The sequence below is a fragment of the Dendrobates tinctorius genome, unplaced genomic scaffold, assembly GCF_039654945.1.
Source record: "Dendrobates tinctorius isolate UK_male_01 unplaced genomic scaffold, ASM3965494v1 ptg000430l, whole genome shotgun sequence".
Taxonomy (NCBI): domain Eukaryota; kingdom Metazoa; phylum Chordata; class Amphibia; order Anura; family Dendrobatidae; genus Dendrobates; species Dendrobates tinctorius.
Window position 1 is genome coordinate 2,321,107 of NW_027362093.1, and position 17,114 is coordinate 2,338,220.

The 17,114-nt window shown below is 47.6% G+C and overlaps 1 protein-coding gene across 1 annotated transcript in view; it reads right to left on the reverse strand.

The window, feature by feature from the left end:
- The window catches only part of LOC141076815 (uncharacterized), a 918,929-nt gene that overhangs the window by 860,972 nt on the left and 40,843 nt on the right, over nt 1–17,114 (reverse strand). Inside the window, exons 2-5 of the mRNA XM_073564122.1 lie at nt 6,657–6,867; nt 6,348–6,527; nt 1,985–2,108; nt 1,809–1,906 (exon numbers count right to left, since the gene is read on the reverse strand). Coding sequence (XP_073420223.1) covers nt 1,809–1,906; nt 1,985–2,108; nt 6,348–6,527; nt 6,657–6,867 — 613 coding nt within the window. The remainder of the gene's footprint in view (nt 1–1,808; nt 1,907–1,984; nt 2,109–6,347; nt 6,528–6,656; nt 6,868–17,114) is intronic.

Consider the following 17,114-nt stretch of genomic DNA (forward strand, 5'->3'; position numbering starts at 1 on the left):
CGCGCTAAGCATAACTGGGAACGGAAGATGCCGGGAGCGTGGAGAGGAAAGAAAGAGTCCGGGGACCGTCGGAAGGTGAGAATAACCTTTTTTTAATTTTTTTTTATTCTTTTTTACATGCTATCTTTTACTATTGATGCTGCATAGGCATCATCAATAGTAAAAATCCACACTTGCGGACAAAAAAGAATATTACTCCTTCTTATCCAAAATGAAGCGAACCACAATTATATTAAAAACATGTAACTTTATTAAACAAAACAGAGATAATTGTCTGCTGTTTTTTTCCCCTTTTGGGGTAGGTTATCAGGAAACAATGAATATGTAGCCAATTTTAAATGTCTTTATTTTGTTTAATAAAGTTACATGTTTGTAATATAATTGTGGTTCGCTTCATTTTGGATAAGAAGGAGTAATATTCTTTTTTACCCGCAAGTGTGGATTCATGTGTTGAAGTGCCTATTTAAATACTTGCAAAAAATTGTGGTTTCAATCAATAGTAAAAAGTTGATCACAATTGTCAAAAACACTATGCTTCACAAGTGTGACCAACCTGTCAATCACATTCCAAGCGATGCTTCAAATCGTTTGGTATGCGCTTGAATTCCGCGCGTGAAAAATGCATGTTTTCTGTGGCAAAACGCATGCGAATTTGGCCATATTCTAGAATACCCGATGCGTTAGAATTGGGCCACCATCTAGTATATACATATATTCGTCTAATTCTGTCTGTAACGGAAATCCCGCGTCGCTGATTGGTCGCGCCCGGGGACGACACTGAAGGTGGAGGAAGATGGCGCCGCAGCAGTCCTCCACAGGAACTTCACCAACGATGTGCCCTGCCTTAACTTGAGCAGAGGAGGGCGAAAAACCCCCGGTCGGCAAAGATCAAGCCTAAGGCAGGATGCAGATACTGTTCAGAAGGAAATCTCCACACCGGCCGAACATCGGGTAGCGGTGACGTCACCACAAAGGAAGAAGATGGCGCGTGCAGCAGGCAGAGAGGGAACCTTCACCAGCGGTGTGCCCAGGGAAAACAAGGTCAGATGAGGGTCCAGCCCCCCAGGTCTGCAAGGGGCAATCCCAAAGTCGATTCCAGAAGCCTTTCCAAAGCAATTTTCTACACCGCCCGAACATTCATTGCATTATTCTTAAATCTTCATAAATAAACTACATACATATTCTAGAATACCCGATGCGTTAGAATCGGGCCACCATCTAGTATAGTATAATTATATATATATATATATATATATATATATATATATATACATACATTATAGCAGAGTCATATCTCCCGACTCCGGAGATTGCATGCTGTCGTTGTAGGCCCAGACCAGATAGTATGGAGATGAATGAGGGAGACCAAAGTTAAAAAATAGACTTTCCTTCACTTAACAAGAACTTGATGAGAAGTATATACATCAGATGGCAGGCACAACACTTTTGCTGATTTAATAGCAGAATATAGCCGATCATGCACAGCACAAAAGCCGGTGTTTCCCAAGCTGTGTGAAGGTGCGGTAAACACCGGTGTAGCGCTTCTGATTGGCGGTAAAATCATCCCCGCCGGTCACAGAGCCGTGGTTCCCACGTTGTCAGAACACAGCATAACCGCTCAGCTGTGATTGGAGGTAAAAAGTTTACCTCCGGTCACTGGTGTCAGCTCTAATCCTGCCATCTCTACCGTTCTCATCACACAAGTATAAAACATATAATACTGGTGGATAAAACAAGACTGAGCACAAGACCTTCACAGCCGTCTACACATCATAGGGGAGATCTCCTGACACCTTCTCTCCATCTACCTGATGATCCTGAGGAACACTGGGATCTTCTTGGTTACAGTTCTGTGGAAGAAGAGGACGGGGACATCTCTCTGGTGTTGTCCTCTTACTGGATAGATCTGGAGGAAACACATACAGGGACTGAATTCATTCTCTACATATATTATATGCGGTGTGTATTTAGTCCTGTCTATTACCTGGAGATGTGAGGGGCTGGGGAACCTCCATTATGACGTCCTTGTATAGATCTCTGTGTCCTTCTATATACTCCCACTCCTCCATGGAGAAATAGACAGCGACATCGTGACACCTTATAGGAACCTGACACATACAATGATACCGTCATCACCCGATCCCTTCATAGTGTTACTGTATAATGTCAGTCTGTCATTCCAAGGATGTCGTTCTAAGGATAACATCTGAAATATGCCTGAAAATGACTCCCTTGCTCTAGATGCTTCATTATTATTATTACTATGCTTCACTATTACTATCACTCTGACAATTGATCTGCTTCATCCACAGGTATGTGTTCTGGCTGCAATAACATCATCACCCATCTTTCCTGAACCACAATCACCCCTGTATCTGTCTGCTATCAATGGTATGTATCCCGGCTGCAATACCATCATCACCCCTGTATCTGTCTGATATCAATGGTATGTATCCCGGCTGCAATACCATCATCATCCATCTTTCCTGAACCCCAATCACCCCTGTATCTGTCTGCTATCACTGGTATGTGTTCAGGCTGCAATACCATCATCACCCAGCTTTCCTGAACCCCAATCACCCCTGTATCTGTCTGCTATCACTGGTATGTGTTCTGGCTGCAATACTATCTCCCTTTGCATTTCCTCTTGTGACTTTAATTAATCGTCTCCTGTGTCTGCATCCAGTCTCCCTACTGCTCCTCCCTTTCTGATCACACCTGGGCCCTTTCATGTGCTGTTAAGTTAGTATAAATTCAGACTAAGAGGTCTGTCTGACCTCGGTCTGTCATTGCAAGGATGTTTTCTAAGGATAACATCTGAAATGAGCCTGAAGTGACCAGAAGGTATGACTAACTGCTGCATTTAGATGTACTAAATTTCTTTTGCCTTTTATATTACTCTCACCATGCTGACATACGCACTAACAGTTTTGGCTCCACTACTCCTCACTCTCCTTCGCTATCCGCAAACCCCATCACCCGCTAACCAAATAATAATCTCTCCTTCCCTCTTGCCTCCCCACCTGACCTCCTCTGCTGACCTGCTCCTTGACCTCAGAGCTCTCCTAATAAAATACAAAACAAGCCACCCACCCTCCTTCTCCCACATGCTCTCCCTCTCTCTGCTTCTCCTCACTGCTGACGATATATCTCTCAACCCTGGACCCCCACAGCCCATACCTCCCATTATTACCCCCTTCTATCGTTCCCAAATCAACACAAACACCAGAAATCTTTCCCACCTCAAATCCATGCCCTTGACACCCACCACCCTGCTCCCACTCTTTGGATCACTCTGGAATGCCAGCTCCATCTGCAATAAACTCCATGTGATTCACGACCTCTTTACCTCTCGTAATTTTTCCTTCCTTGGCCTCACCGAAACATGGCTGACACCCTCCGACACTGCCTCCCCTGCTGTGCTAGGTTACGGCGGCCTCCACTTCACCTACACTCCTCGCCCTGGCAACAGACATGACGGGGGAGTGGGCCTTCTCCTTTCTTCCAATTGCAGCTTCAACCCAATCCAACCTCTACCCTCCCTTATCCTCCCCTCTTTTGAAGTCCACTCTGTCCGCATCTACTCTCCCTCCAACCTCCAAGTGGCCGTCCTATACCGACCTCCAGGTCCGACCACTGCCTTCATTGACCAATTCTCCACCTGGTTCCTTCACTTTCTCTCTGCTGACATTCCCACCATCATCATGGGTGACTTCAACATCCCCATTGACAACCACCATTCAGCAGCCTCCAAACTCCTGTCCCTTACATCATCCTTTGGACTTACTCTGTGGTCCTCCTCAGCCACCCACACAGACGGACATACATTAGACCTGGTTTTCACCCGCCTCTGCTGTCTTTCTAACTTCACCACCTCCCCTCTATCTGACCACCATCTACGCACTTTCTCATCCCTGTCCTCCTCACCTGTCACCCATGTCCAGCAGCATGCGCACCCCCACAGAAACCTCACACATCTAGACACTCACAAACTCTCTTACTCTATTCTACCACTGTCCTCCATATCTTCACTCCACGACACAGACACTTCCACTAGTTTCTACAATGCCACTCTTGCATCAGCCATCGACTCGGTCGCCCCTGTCATGCATAACAGAGTGCGACGAATCAATAGACAACCCTGACACAATAACACCACTAAAAAGCGTCGGCAAGCATTCAGAATTGCAGAACGGCGCTGGAAGAAAACGCATTCGCAAGACGACTTCACTGCACTCAAACAAGCAACACTTGCATTCAAATCTGCCCTCACCTCTGCTAAACAGGCCTACTTTACATCCCTTGTATCTTCCTTATCCCACAACCCCAAACAGTTGTTCAGTACTTTTAACTCCCTCCTCCACCCACCACTGCCCCCTCCAACCTCCCTCATCTCTGCCGAGGACTTTGCGCACACTTCAAAAACAAGATGGCCCAAACATGGCATGTCTTTATTGCTCAACCACCACAACCCCTTTACACACCAGACCAAAGCCCAAACCCCATAACCTCCCTATATAACATCACTGAAGGGGAGCTTGCTCATCTCTCCAAATCACACCTCACCACTTGTGCACTTGATCCTATGCCATCTCACCTCCTCCACAACCTCGCCACCACTCTTATTCCATCCCTAAACCACCTCTTCAACCTATCATTTACTTCTGGTACCTTCCCTTCTGCTTTCAAACATGCCACAATCACGCCTATCCTTAAAAAGCCGACCCTCGACCCAATAGCCACATCTAGCTATCGCCCAATATCGCTGCTCCCATTCGCTTCTAAACTCCTGGAGCAGCATGTCCACGCTCACCTTTCCTCCCACCTCTCATCTAACTTGCTCTTTGACAATCTACAATCTGGCTTCCGCCCCCATCATTCCACTGAGACAGCCCTGACCAGAATTACCAATTACCTACTTACAGCCAAATCTATGGGACAACACTCTATACTCCTCCTTCTAGACCTGTCCTCTGCTTTCAACACAGTTGACCACTGCCTCCTACTACACATCCTCTCCTCCTTCGGCATCAAAGATCTCGCCCTATCCTGGATTTCCTCATACCTTTCCAACCGCACATTCAGCGTCTCCCACTCCCACACTACCTCCTCATCCCACCCTCTCTCTGTTGGAGTTCCCCAAGGCTCTGTTCTAGGACCCCTACTCTTCCCAATCTATACACTTGGCCTGGGGCAACATGGAGTCCCATGGATTCCAGTACCACCTTTATGCCGATGATACTCAGATCTACCTCTCTGGCCCAGACGTCACCTCTCTGCTCTCCAGAATCCCAGAGTGTCTATCAGCCATATCCTCCTTCTTCTCCTCTCGCTTCCTCAAACTCAATGTGGACAAATCTGAACTCATCATCTTTCCCCCATCTCACAGATCTTCCTTACCCGACATTTCTATAACAATTGACATCACGCTTTCCCCCCTACCCAAGGTCCACTGCCTGGGAGTAACCCTTGACTCTGCCCTGTCCTTCAAACCGCACATCCAAGCTCTCTCCACCTCCTGCCGCCTCCAGCTCAAAAATATTTCCAGAATCTGTCCCTTCCTCAACTCTCAATCTACTAAACTACTTGTGCATGCCCTCATCATCTCCCACCTCGACTATTGCAACATCCTTTTCTGTGGCTTCCCTGCTAACACCCTTGCATCTCCCAAGTCCATCCTTAACTCTGCCGCCTGACTAATTCATCTCTCTCCTCGCTACTCCTCTGCTTCTCCCCTCTGCAAATCTCTTCACTGGCTCCCATTCCCTCAGCGTATCCAATTCAATTTACTAATACTGACCTACAAGGCCATCTATAACCTGTCTCCCCCATATGTCTCTGAACTAATCTCCTGATACCTTCCCTCACGTAATCTCTGGTCCTCCCAAGACCTCCTTCTCTCCTCCACACTTATTCGCTCCTCGCCCAACCGCCTCCAAGACTTCTCCCGAAGTGTCCCTATTCGCTGGAATTCTTTGCCCCAACACGTCCGGCTATCAACCACACTCGGATCCTTCAGACGGAACCTGAAAACCCACCTCTTCAAAAAAGCCTACAGCCTGCAATGACTCCACTACCTCTTAACCACTACCGCAGATATCACCTCAACCAACACCGGAACTGCTGCAACCCCCCAACCTACTGTCTCCTTCCCCACCATCCTGTAGCATGTAAGCCCGAAAGGGCAGGGTCCTCTCTCCCCTCTGTATCAGTCTGTCATTGTTAGTTTGTTTACTGTCGGTGATATCTGTAATTCTATGTAACCCCTTCTCATGTACAGCACCATGGAACCAATGGTGCTTTATAAATAAATAGTAATAATGTCCCAGCATTCCCAGCAATGTCACCTCTCCAGTTAGCAGCTCAATCATCTTGTAGATGAGTTCTAGGATCTTCTGGTCATTGATGTCCTCATGGATCAGGGGGTGAGGTGGAGGCCCCGTGATTTGGCTCAGGGGTCTTCCCCATCCCTCAGACACAGGGTCCTGACAGCGATCACTAGAGGTCTTCTTCACCACTGTGTAATCCTGGTAATGGAGAGACACATTAATAACTCTCACTACAGACATTTCCAGAGTCCTCACCTCTCCAGTTCTGTCCATCTGTTATTCCCATAGATAAGAATGATGTAATGTGACATCATCAGAATCTCTCACCTCTCCAGTGAGACGGAGGAGGATCTCTAGGGTGAGGTGTAATATCCTCTCCGCCATCTTGTCTCTGTCCATATACATCCTTGATGGGTAAAGCAGGAAAATTCTCTTTTGTAGAAGATCTTCACTGAGAGGATCCGATATTGTAGAGACCTGAATGAGAAGAAGATGATCCGATGTAACATCATAAGAATCCTGTGTAATAATACAATTACTGGAGATAATAAGGGAAACATATGAGGAGATTTATTATCTTACAGGGTTTAGTTTTCTCCCCTGACATCTACTAATAAAACCTATATATTTAGGCCACAGACAACAAGCAGTTTCCTCCTCGGAGTCGGCAGCTGAACATGTTCCTCATAGACTCATCTTCCATAACGCTAATTCTCGTCTCATTACCGACACTGGAATCGGCATTAGCAATACTGCAGGAGAGATTCATTACACGCGACATGAGAAATAACTCCTTCATGGTGAGGACGACATCTTCATCTTCTACTGCGGCTCTAGAGACAGATTTGGCCAGAGTCGGTCACTGCCTCCATCCCCACCGGCCGTCTATATGAAGGTTTCCCGTCTTCCCCGCACTGGAATCTTCTATCCCGTTAGATCTCAGCTCTGAGTCACACACAGAAGTTTGAGGCTTTTAGAAAAGATTTTTTGTTTCCACAATCAACGCGGACAGAAATGATCTGATCTCAAAGTCTCCATGTACAGTGATTTATGGGGATTATTTCTGGCCTTAGGCTTTCCTATGTTACAAGAAAAACTCCAGAAAAAGCCAAAATTTAAATGTTTCTAAGGAAAATTGGCTCCAACAATTCTTGTAAGAAGAAAAAAATATGTAAAAAGCAAAACACATTTTATAGTTTTTAACATGTTAAACATTTATTAAAAAGAAATTAATCTTTTTGGGCCCCAGAACATAGATGTACACCGCAGGGACGGCACAGATGAGGCTGCAACAAAAACCCTGAAAAGCAAACATGACATCTAAGAAGGTGTGACAGAGTTTGGCTGAATGCCCCCCGCCTCCAAGTACTCGATAGTATGGGGCGGCCTAGTTACTGCGATACTTACATGCCTAATAACGGGGTCTGGGCTGCAATGTATGAAGGTCTATTAGGTCGGGCCAGAGGCAGCGTCCAATAAGTTACCTTATAACGCCCCCATACACATTAGACTAAAGTTCCATGAAAGCACTGACTTCGGGGGGTTTGGCCGACCATACAATGTATTTGGGGGCCTCCCGACAGATGATGTCAGGACAGAGAAGGATCTGGCATCCTGAATTTCAGAGGATAATCCGTCTGTTCTTCCTGTAGATAATCCTCCTCTAGAGGAGTCTGGAGGCGACTCTCTCATACAGACCACAGGAAAGCTGGAATATTTGTGTGTATGGGGGAGTCGGGAGAGATCGCCGTCTGCCAAATGACCGTTCAGCCAACTCTGATCTCATGTGTATGGGGCCGTTAGTATTACACTGACAGGCAGTGATGATACACGGCACTACAGTAGTACAGGGCATCACCGGAGCCATCAGAGGCTTGTATGTTGTATGATCGCACTGATCAGAGGGGTTTAAAAAAAGGTTTGAAGTGGAAAAAAAAAATCACAGTTTCATCAACAAGAAATATCCATCACTATATGGAAAGCAGAGTCACTGCACAATGTTAGTTACGTCTCGTCCATAACTACTTTATTATACTCTATTATCCTGTACACAGTGGAGTAGATAGAAATCACAGATCCCACAGCAATAGCTGGAATTGGACCCTCCAATGCAAAGAAAAAAAATCTATCTATCTATATACACTGTTCAAAAAAATAAAGGGAACACTTAAATAACAGAATATAACTCCAAGTAAATCAAACTTCTGTGAAATCAAACTGTCCACTTAGGAAGCAACACTGATTGACAATCAATTTCACATGCTGTTGTGCAAATGGAATAGACAACAGATGGAAATTATTGGCAATTATCAAGACACCCTCAATAAAGGAGTGGTTCAGCAGGTGGGGACCACAGACCACATCTCAGTACCAATGCTTCTGGATGATGTTTTAGTCACTTTTGAATGTTGGTTGTGCTTTCACACTCATGGTAGCATGAGACGGACTCTACAACCCACACAAGTGGCTCAGGTAGTGCAGCTCAATCAGGATGGCACATCAATGCGAGCTGTGGCAAGAAGGTTTGCTGTGTCTGTCAGCGTAGTGTCCAGAGGCTGGAGGCGCTACCAGGAATAGGCCAGTACACCAGGAGATGTGGAGGGGGCCGTAGGAGGGCACCAACCCAGCAGCAGGACCGCTACCTCCACCTTTATGCAAGGAGGAACAGGAGGAGCACTGCCAGAGCCCTGCAAAATGATCTTCAGCAGGCCACAAATGTGCATGTGTCTGTACAAACGGTTAGAAACCGACTCCATGAGGATGGTCTGAGGGCCCGATGCCCACAGATGGGGGTTGTGCTCACAGCCCAACACCGTACAGGACGCTTGGCATTTGCCACAGAACACCAGGGTTGGCAAATTCACCACTGGCGCCCTGTGCTCTTCACAGATGAAAGCAGGTTCACACTGAGCACATGTGACAGACGTGACAGAGTCTGGAGACGCCGTGGAGAGCGATCTGCTGTCTGCAACATCCTTCAGCATGACCGGTTTGGCAGTGGTCAGTAATGGTGCGGGGTGGCATTTCTTTGGAGGGTCACACGATGTTGGGCTGCGAGCACAACCCCCATGGAGACACAATTGTGCCTTTACCTGGAGATAAATTCCCAGTGGGGGCAATTTCCAAAATGCAATAACTTAAGTGGGGAATTCAGCTCTTTTCTCACTTAAGGGATCTGTATATGGAGTCTACAAACTACAGTGGGGAAAATAAGGATTTGTTACGCTGCCAATTTTGGGGCTAAAGTCACATTTTTGTGAGGAAAAAAGTAAAATTGTCATTTTTTCCTTCCACATTGCTTAAATTTCTGTCACACTGTCCGAATTCAGATATTGTCCTAGTCAGAAAGGAGAATACAGGGAGCGAAAGGGTTAATAGGACTCACAGGAGGAACCGGCCCAGAAAGCAGAAGACCAGGAGTGTCTGCCACATATATGACTGCTCTGTGCACACAGGACCTGTGATGAGGTCACAGGAGGGGAGGAGTCAGGGGTCACATGATCAGGGGCCTCAGTGTGTGCAGGACTCAGTGTGCTGGAGCGCTCCCGATAATCAGCTGCGTGTGTCGCGCTGTGTGATAGTCACAGCACCTGCATGGAGGGCGACACATGCAGCTGATTATCGGGAGCGCTCCAGGGATCCGGGGTCCCGATGCAGCTATTCGGTAAGTGATATTAGCCAATAACAACTTCTCCGACGATATTCGCTCATCTGTAGTAATAACAGCTCAAAGAAATTCACCGAACTTTTCATTAAGTTTAATAGTGAGACCCTATTAAATATTGAGCACCAGCGGGATGAAGCATTGACAGCGGCATGTAAAAGTGTGAGCGCCCCGGGTCAAAATGACCGTTATTGTGAGCAGTAGTAAGATGAAGATGAAATGATCTCTAAAAGGCCGAACCTCTAAGATGACACATGGCCTTTGTATTTTAGGCAACAATAATAAAAATATATATATATATATATATATAGACAATTTCATAATTGCAAAAAGTAAAAGGGGCGATGCAAAACTTTGGGCACATTTAGAGATTTGTGTACTGAGATAATTTTGATCAAGATTTCACACCTTAATTCGCTTGTTAGGGTTATGGTGAGATCACATGGAGACCAGGAGCTACAGTTTGAGGAAAGGGCTAAAAAGCCTTCACTAGACCCCTGTACAGCTGTATAATGAGTCCCAGGCTTTATAGTGAAAGGTCAGGAGTGAGGGCCTGTTCCCAGGAGCTACAGTCTGAGGAAAGGGCTAAAAAGCCTTCACTAGACCCCTGTACAGCTGTATAATGAGGCCCAGGCTTTATAGTGAAGGGACAGGAGTGAGGGCCTGATCTCAGGAGCTACAGTCTGAGGAAAGGGCTAAAAAGCCTTCACTAGACCCCTGTACAGCTGTATAATGAGGCCCAGGCTTTATAGTGAAGGGACAGGAGTGAGGGCCTGTTCCCAGGAGCTACAGTCTGAGGAAAGGGCTAAAAAGCCTTCACTAGACGCCTGTACAGCTGTATAATGAGGCCCAGGCTTTATAGTAAAGGGACAGGAGTGAGGGCCTGTTTCCAGGAGCTACAGTCTGAGGAAAGGACTAAAAAGCCTTCACTAGACCCCTGTACAGCTGTATAATGAGGCCTAGGCTTTATAGTGAAGGGACAAGAGTGAGAGCCTGATCCCAGGAACTACAGTCTGAGGAAAGGGCTAAAAAGCCTTCACTAGACGCCTGTACAGCTGTATAATGAGGCCCAGGCTTTATAGTAAAGGGACAGGAGTGAGGGCCTGTTCCCAGGAGCTACAGTCTGAGGAAAGGCCTAAAAAGCCTTCACTAGACCCCTGTACAGCTGTATAATGAGGCCTAGGCTTTATAGTGAAGGGACAAGAGTGAGGGCCTGTTCCCAGGAGCTACACACTGAGGAAAGGGCTAAAAAGCCTTCACTAGACCCCTGTACAGCTGTATAATGAGGCCCAGGCTTTATAGTGAAGGGACAGGAGTGTGGGCCTGATCCCAGGAGCTACAGTCCAAGGAAAGGGCTAAAAAGCCTTCACTAAACCCCTGTACAGCAGTATAATGAGGCCCAGGCTTTATAGTGAAGGGACAGGAGTGAGGGCCTGTTCCCAGGAGCTACAGTCTGAGGAAAGGACTAAAAAGCCTTCACTAGACCCCTGTACAGCTGTATAATGAGGCCCAGGCTTTATAGTGAAGGGACAGGAGTGAGAGCCTGATCCCAGGAACTACAGTCTGTGGAAAGGGCTAAAAAGCCTTCACTAGACCCCTGTACAGCAGTATAATGAGGCACAGGCTTTATAGTGACGGGACAGGAGTGAGGGTCTGTTCCCATGAGCTACAGTCTGTGGAAAGGGCTAAAAAGCCTTCACTAGACCCCTGTACAGCTGTATAATGAGGCTCAGGCTTTATAGTGAAGGGACAGGAGTGAGGGCCTGTTCCCAGGATCTACAGACTGAGGAAAGGGCTAAAAAGCCTTCACTAGAAACCTGTACAGCTGTATAATGAGGTCCAGGCTTTATAGTGAAGGGACAGGAGTGGGGGCCTGTTCCCAGGAGCTACAGTCTGAGGAAAGGGCTAAAAAGCCTTCACTAGACCCCTGTACAGCTGTATAATGAGGTCCAGGCTTTATAGTGAAGGGACAGGAGTGGGGGCCTGTTCCCAGGAGCTATAGTCTGAGGAAAGGGCTAAAAAGCCTTCACTAGACCCCTGTACAGCTGTATAATGAGGCCCAGGCTTTATAGTGAAGGGACAAGAGTGAGGGCCTGTTCCCAGGAGCTACAGTCTGAGGAAACAGCTAAAAAGCCTTCACTAGACCCCTGTACAGCTGTATAATGAGGCCCAGGCTTTATAGTGAAGGGACAGGAGTGAGGGCCTGTTCCCAGGAGCTACAGTCTGAGGAAAGGCCTAAAAAGTCTTCACTAGACCCCTGTACAGCTGTATAATGAGGCCTAGGCTTTATAGTGAAGGGACAAGAGTGAGGGCCTGTTCCCAGGAGCTACACACTGAGGAAAGGGCTAAAAAGCCTTCACTAGACTCCTGTACAGCTGTATAATGAGGCCCAGGCTTTATAGTGAAGGGACAGGAGTGTGGGCCTGATCCCAGGAGCTACAGACTGAGGAAAGGGCTAAAAAGCCTTCACTAGACCCCTGTACAGCTGTATAATGAGGCCCAGGCTTTATAGTGAAGGGACAGGAGTGTGGGCCTGATCCCAGGAGCTACAGTCCAAGGAAAGGGCTAAAAAGCCTTCACTAAACCCCTGTACAGCAGTATAATGAGGCCCAGGCTTTATAGTGAAGGGACAGGAGTGAGGACCTGTTCCCAGGAGCTACAGTCTGAGGAAAGGACTAAAAAGCCTTCACTAGACCCCTGTACAGCTGTATAATGAGGCCCAGGCTTTATAGTGAAGGGACAGGAGTGAGAGCCTGATCCCAGGAACTACAGTCTGAGGAAAGGGCTAAAAAGCCTTCACTAGACCCCTGTACAGCTGTATAATGAGGCACAGGCTTTATAGTGACGGGACAGGAGTGAGGGTCTGTTCCCAGGAGCTACAGTCTGAGGAAAGGGCTAAAAAGCCTTCATTAGACCCCTGTACAGCTGTATAATGAGGCCCAGGCTTTATAGTGAAGGGACAGGAGTGAGGGCCTGTTCCCAGGAGCTACAGACTGAGGAAAGGGCTAAAAAGCCTTCACTAGACCCCTGTACAGCTGTATAATGAGGTCCAGGCTTTATAGTGAAGGGACAGGAGTGGGGGCCTGTTCCCAGGAGCTACAGTCTGAGGAAAGGGCTAAAAAGCCTTCACTAGACCCCTGTACAGCTGTATAATGAGGCCCAGGCTTTATAGTGAAGGGACAAGAGTGAGGGCCTGTTCCCAGGAGCTACAGTCTGAGGAAAGGGCTAAAAAGCCTTCACTAGACCCCTGTACAGCCGTATAATGAGGCCCAGGCTTTATAGTGAAGGGACAGGAGTGAGAGCCTGTTCCCAGGAGCTACAGTCTGAGGAAGGGGCTAAAAAGCCTTCACTAGACCCCTGTACAGCTGTATAATGAGGCCTAGGCTTTATAGTGAAGGGACAAGAGTGAGGGCCTGTTCCCAGGAGCTACACACTGAGGAAAGGGCTAAAAAGCCTTCACTAGACCCCTGTACAGCTGTATAATGAGGCCCAGGCTTTATAGTGAAGGGACAGGAGTGAGGGCCTGTTTCCAGGAGCTACAGTCTGAGGAAAGGGCTAAAAAGCCTTCACTAGACCCCTGTACAGCTGTATAATGAGGCCCAGGCTTTATAGTGAGGGGACAGGAGTGAGGGCCTGATCCCAGGAGCTACAGACTGAGGAAAGGGCTAAAAAGCCTTCACTAGACCCCTGTACAGCTGTATAATGAGGCCCAGGCTTTATAGTGAGGGGACAGGAGTGAGGGCCTGTTCCCAGGAGCTACAGTCTGAGGAAAGGGCTAAAAAGCCTTCACTAGACCCCTGTACAGCTGTATAATGAGGCCCAGGCTTTATAGTGAAGGGACAGGAGTGAGGGCCTGTCCCCAGGAGCTACAGTCTGAGGAAAGGGCTAAAAAGCCTTCACTAGACCCCTGTACAGCTGTATAATGAGGCCCAGGCTTTATAGTGAGGGGACAGGAGTGAGGGCCTGATCCCAGGAGCTACAGACTGAGGAAAGGGCTAAAAAGCCTTCACTAGACCCCTGTACAGCTGTATAATGAGGCCCAGGCTTTATAGTGAGGGGACAGGAGTGAGGGCCTGTTCCCAGGAGCTACAGTCTGAGGAAAGGGCTAAAAAGCCTTCACTAGACCCCTGTACAGCTGTATAATGAGGCCCAGGCTTTATAGTGAAGGGACAGGAGTGAGGGCCTGTCCCCAGGAGCTACAGTATGAGGAAAGGGCTAAAAAGCCTTCACTAGACCCCTGTACAGCCGTATAATGAGGCCCAGGCTTTATAGTGAAGGGACAGGAGTGAGGGCCTGTTCCCAGGAGCTACAGTCTGAGGAAGGGGCTAAAAAGCCTTCACTAGACCCCTGTACAGCTGTATAATGAGGCCTAGGCTTTATAGTGAAGGGACAAGAGTGAGGGCCTGTTCCCAGGAGCTACACACTGAGGAAAGGGCTAAAAAGCCTTCACTAGACCCCTGTACAGCTGTATAAGGAGGCCCAGGCTTTATAGTGAAGGGACAGGAGTGAGGGCCTGTTCCCAGGAGCTACAGTCTGAGGAAAGGGCTAAAAAGCCTTCACTAGACCCCTGTACAGCTGTATAATGAGGCCCAGGCTTTATAGTGAGGGGACAGGAGTGAGGGCCTGTTCCCAGGAGCTACAGTCTGAGGAAAGGGCTAAAAAGCCTTCACTAGACCCCTGTACAGCTGTATAATGAGGCCCAGGCTTTATAGTGAAGGGACAGGAGTGAGGGCCTGTCCCCAGGAGCTACAGTATGAGGAAAGGGCTAAAAAGCCTTCACTAGACCCCTGTACAGCTGTATAATGAGGCTCAGGCTTTATAGTGAAGGGACAGGAGGGAGAAAAGTGGGGAAAGGAGAAAGAAGAGCTGGACTGCCGATCACTAACCTGCAGAGCCACACGCCACATATATGGCTGCTCTGTGCACAGGACCTGTGATGAGGTCACAGGAGGGGAGGAGTCAGGGGTCACATGATCTCCGGAGTGCAGACCACCATGGAGCCTTCTCCTCAGTCAGTGACATTCCCGCCATTATTCGCCCCTCACTACTGGCACAATTACCCCGCGCCGCCTTCTCTACACAGTGTTATGTGTGGAATGTAACGTGTGATTTCTCTGGAGGGAAATAGACCCCACACAGGAGGGAATTCTCACCAGTTACCGGCCGTCTACTATATGGCGGCATATGATTGTGCTATCGACTCCACACCAGGAGCTAAAATGCCCAAATCTCTAAAGTAACCGCTATAAGAGAAGATATAACAAATTTCCCCTAAACTCACACAGCGGAGGAGGCCTCACTTGGAGTAATGTGACTCGCGCACAGAAAATCTATTCCCGGTTCTGTGATAAGTTAGCGGCCAACAGGAAGAAGAAAGGTCTGAATTACAGCCCAGACTGGAGGAGAAACTGCAGGAGTTAGAATTGGCCAATCAGCGATCTTCACCCCTATACTTCTCTACACAAATACAAGATATGAAATGACAATTAGACGCCATTCTCACCACCAGAACGGAGAGGCGCTAACTTGGAGTAAAGCCGCGTTTTATCACCATGCCAATAAGCCTAATAAGATGCCGCTCGTAAGCTCAGAATGAGAGAGTCACTGGATATAATCTCCTCTATAAAAGACCCTAAGGGTCAGACCTCAGCCCACCCCGATGTCATGTATAGCACTTATAATGAATACTCCCAGAGTTTGTATTCGCCCCCACAATCACCCCCCCCCCTCACTACTGGAGTCATTCCTTCACACACTACATCTACCTAACCTGACTGAGTCCGCGGCACAACAACTCCATTTACACATCTCTGAGGAGGAAATAGTTTCAACAATCAAAAAACTAAAAAGAGGAAAGGCCCCGGGGCCGGATGGTCTTACAGCAATATATTATAAAAAATGCAGCGATGTGCTGACACCACATATAAAAACCTCTGTAATTCACTACTAAATGGCTCACAGCTGCCCCCTGAGCTCTACGTGGCGCATGTAACCGTAATCCCTAATCCTAAGAGAGATCATCTCACCACAAATTATAGACCTATATCCCTCTTATACATTGACTTCAAAATCTTTACATCCATTGTGACTAACAGGATCAATAAAATCCTCCCTCACCTCATCCATCGGGGTCAGGTTGGTTTTATACCAGCGCGACAGGCCCCAGATAATATTAGGAGAGGGTTAAATATTATTCATACAACTAACCTACAGCGAAAGCGACTTCTCCTGCTCGCATTAGATATTGAGAGGGCTTTCGATTCGGTGTCCTGCACATATCTCTTTACGGTTCTATCGGAAGTCGGATTCTCCCCTAAACTTATAAAGTGCCTCCAATTGTTATATGATAGCCCTATCACTTATGTAAAACTCCCGTCACCACATCCCCCTCCAATTAATATTCAGAGGGTACCAGGCAGGGCTGTCCTCTATCTCCGGATCTTTTTGCACTTGCAATGGAACCCATTGTGGAAGCAATAAGGAGAGATCAGAATATCCTGGGCCCTGAGAATATGGGAGACCAATATAAAGTCAGCCTCTTTGCGGATGATCTCCTGCTAACATTAATAAGTCCCCACACTACACTCCCTCACTTGTTTTCCCTCCTTCACGAATTTGAGATGATCTCAGGGTTAAAGATTAACATTGATAAATCCAAAGCATTTTTTGTAAATTTTCCTAAGACAGAGCAAACTAATATAGCCTCCCATTTTGGGTTTATAGACAAAGAACATTACTGTATTTTTCGGACTACAAGACGCACCGGACCATAAAACGCACCCCAATTTTCAGAAGGAAAATAGGGAAAAAAATAATAATGTGTCAAATGGGGGTCCGTCTTACAGTCCGAATTCAGCTTACCTGGGAAGGGATCCGGCACAGGTGGAGGAGTATTCACAGGGGTCATTCAGTGGTCCAGGCTCGTGCGGTGACGGCTCTGTGCTGGGGCAGGTTGGTTATGCTGGGCAGCTGTGCTGGGGCAGGGGCAGCTGTGCTGGGGCAGCTGTGCTGGGGCAGGGGCAGGTGGCCTGTGCTGGGTGAGGGTGGTGGCGGGCTGTGCTCCGGTGCAGGGGCGGCGGCTCCGCCGGCATTTCCTCGCAGCCCGGAGTCCCCCGCACATC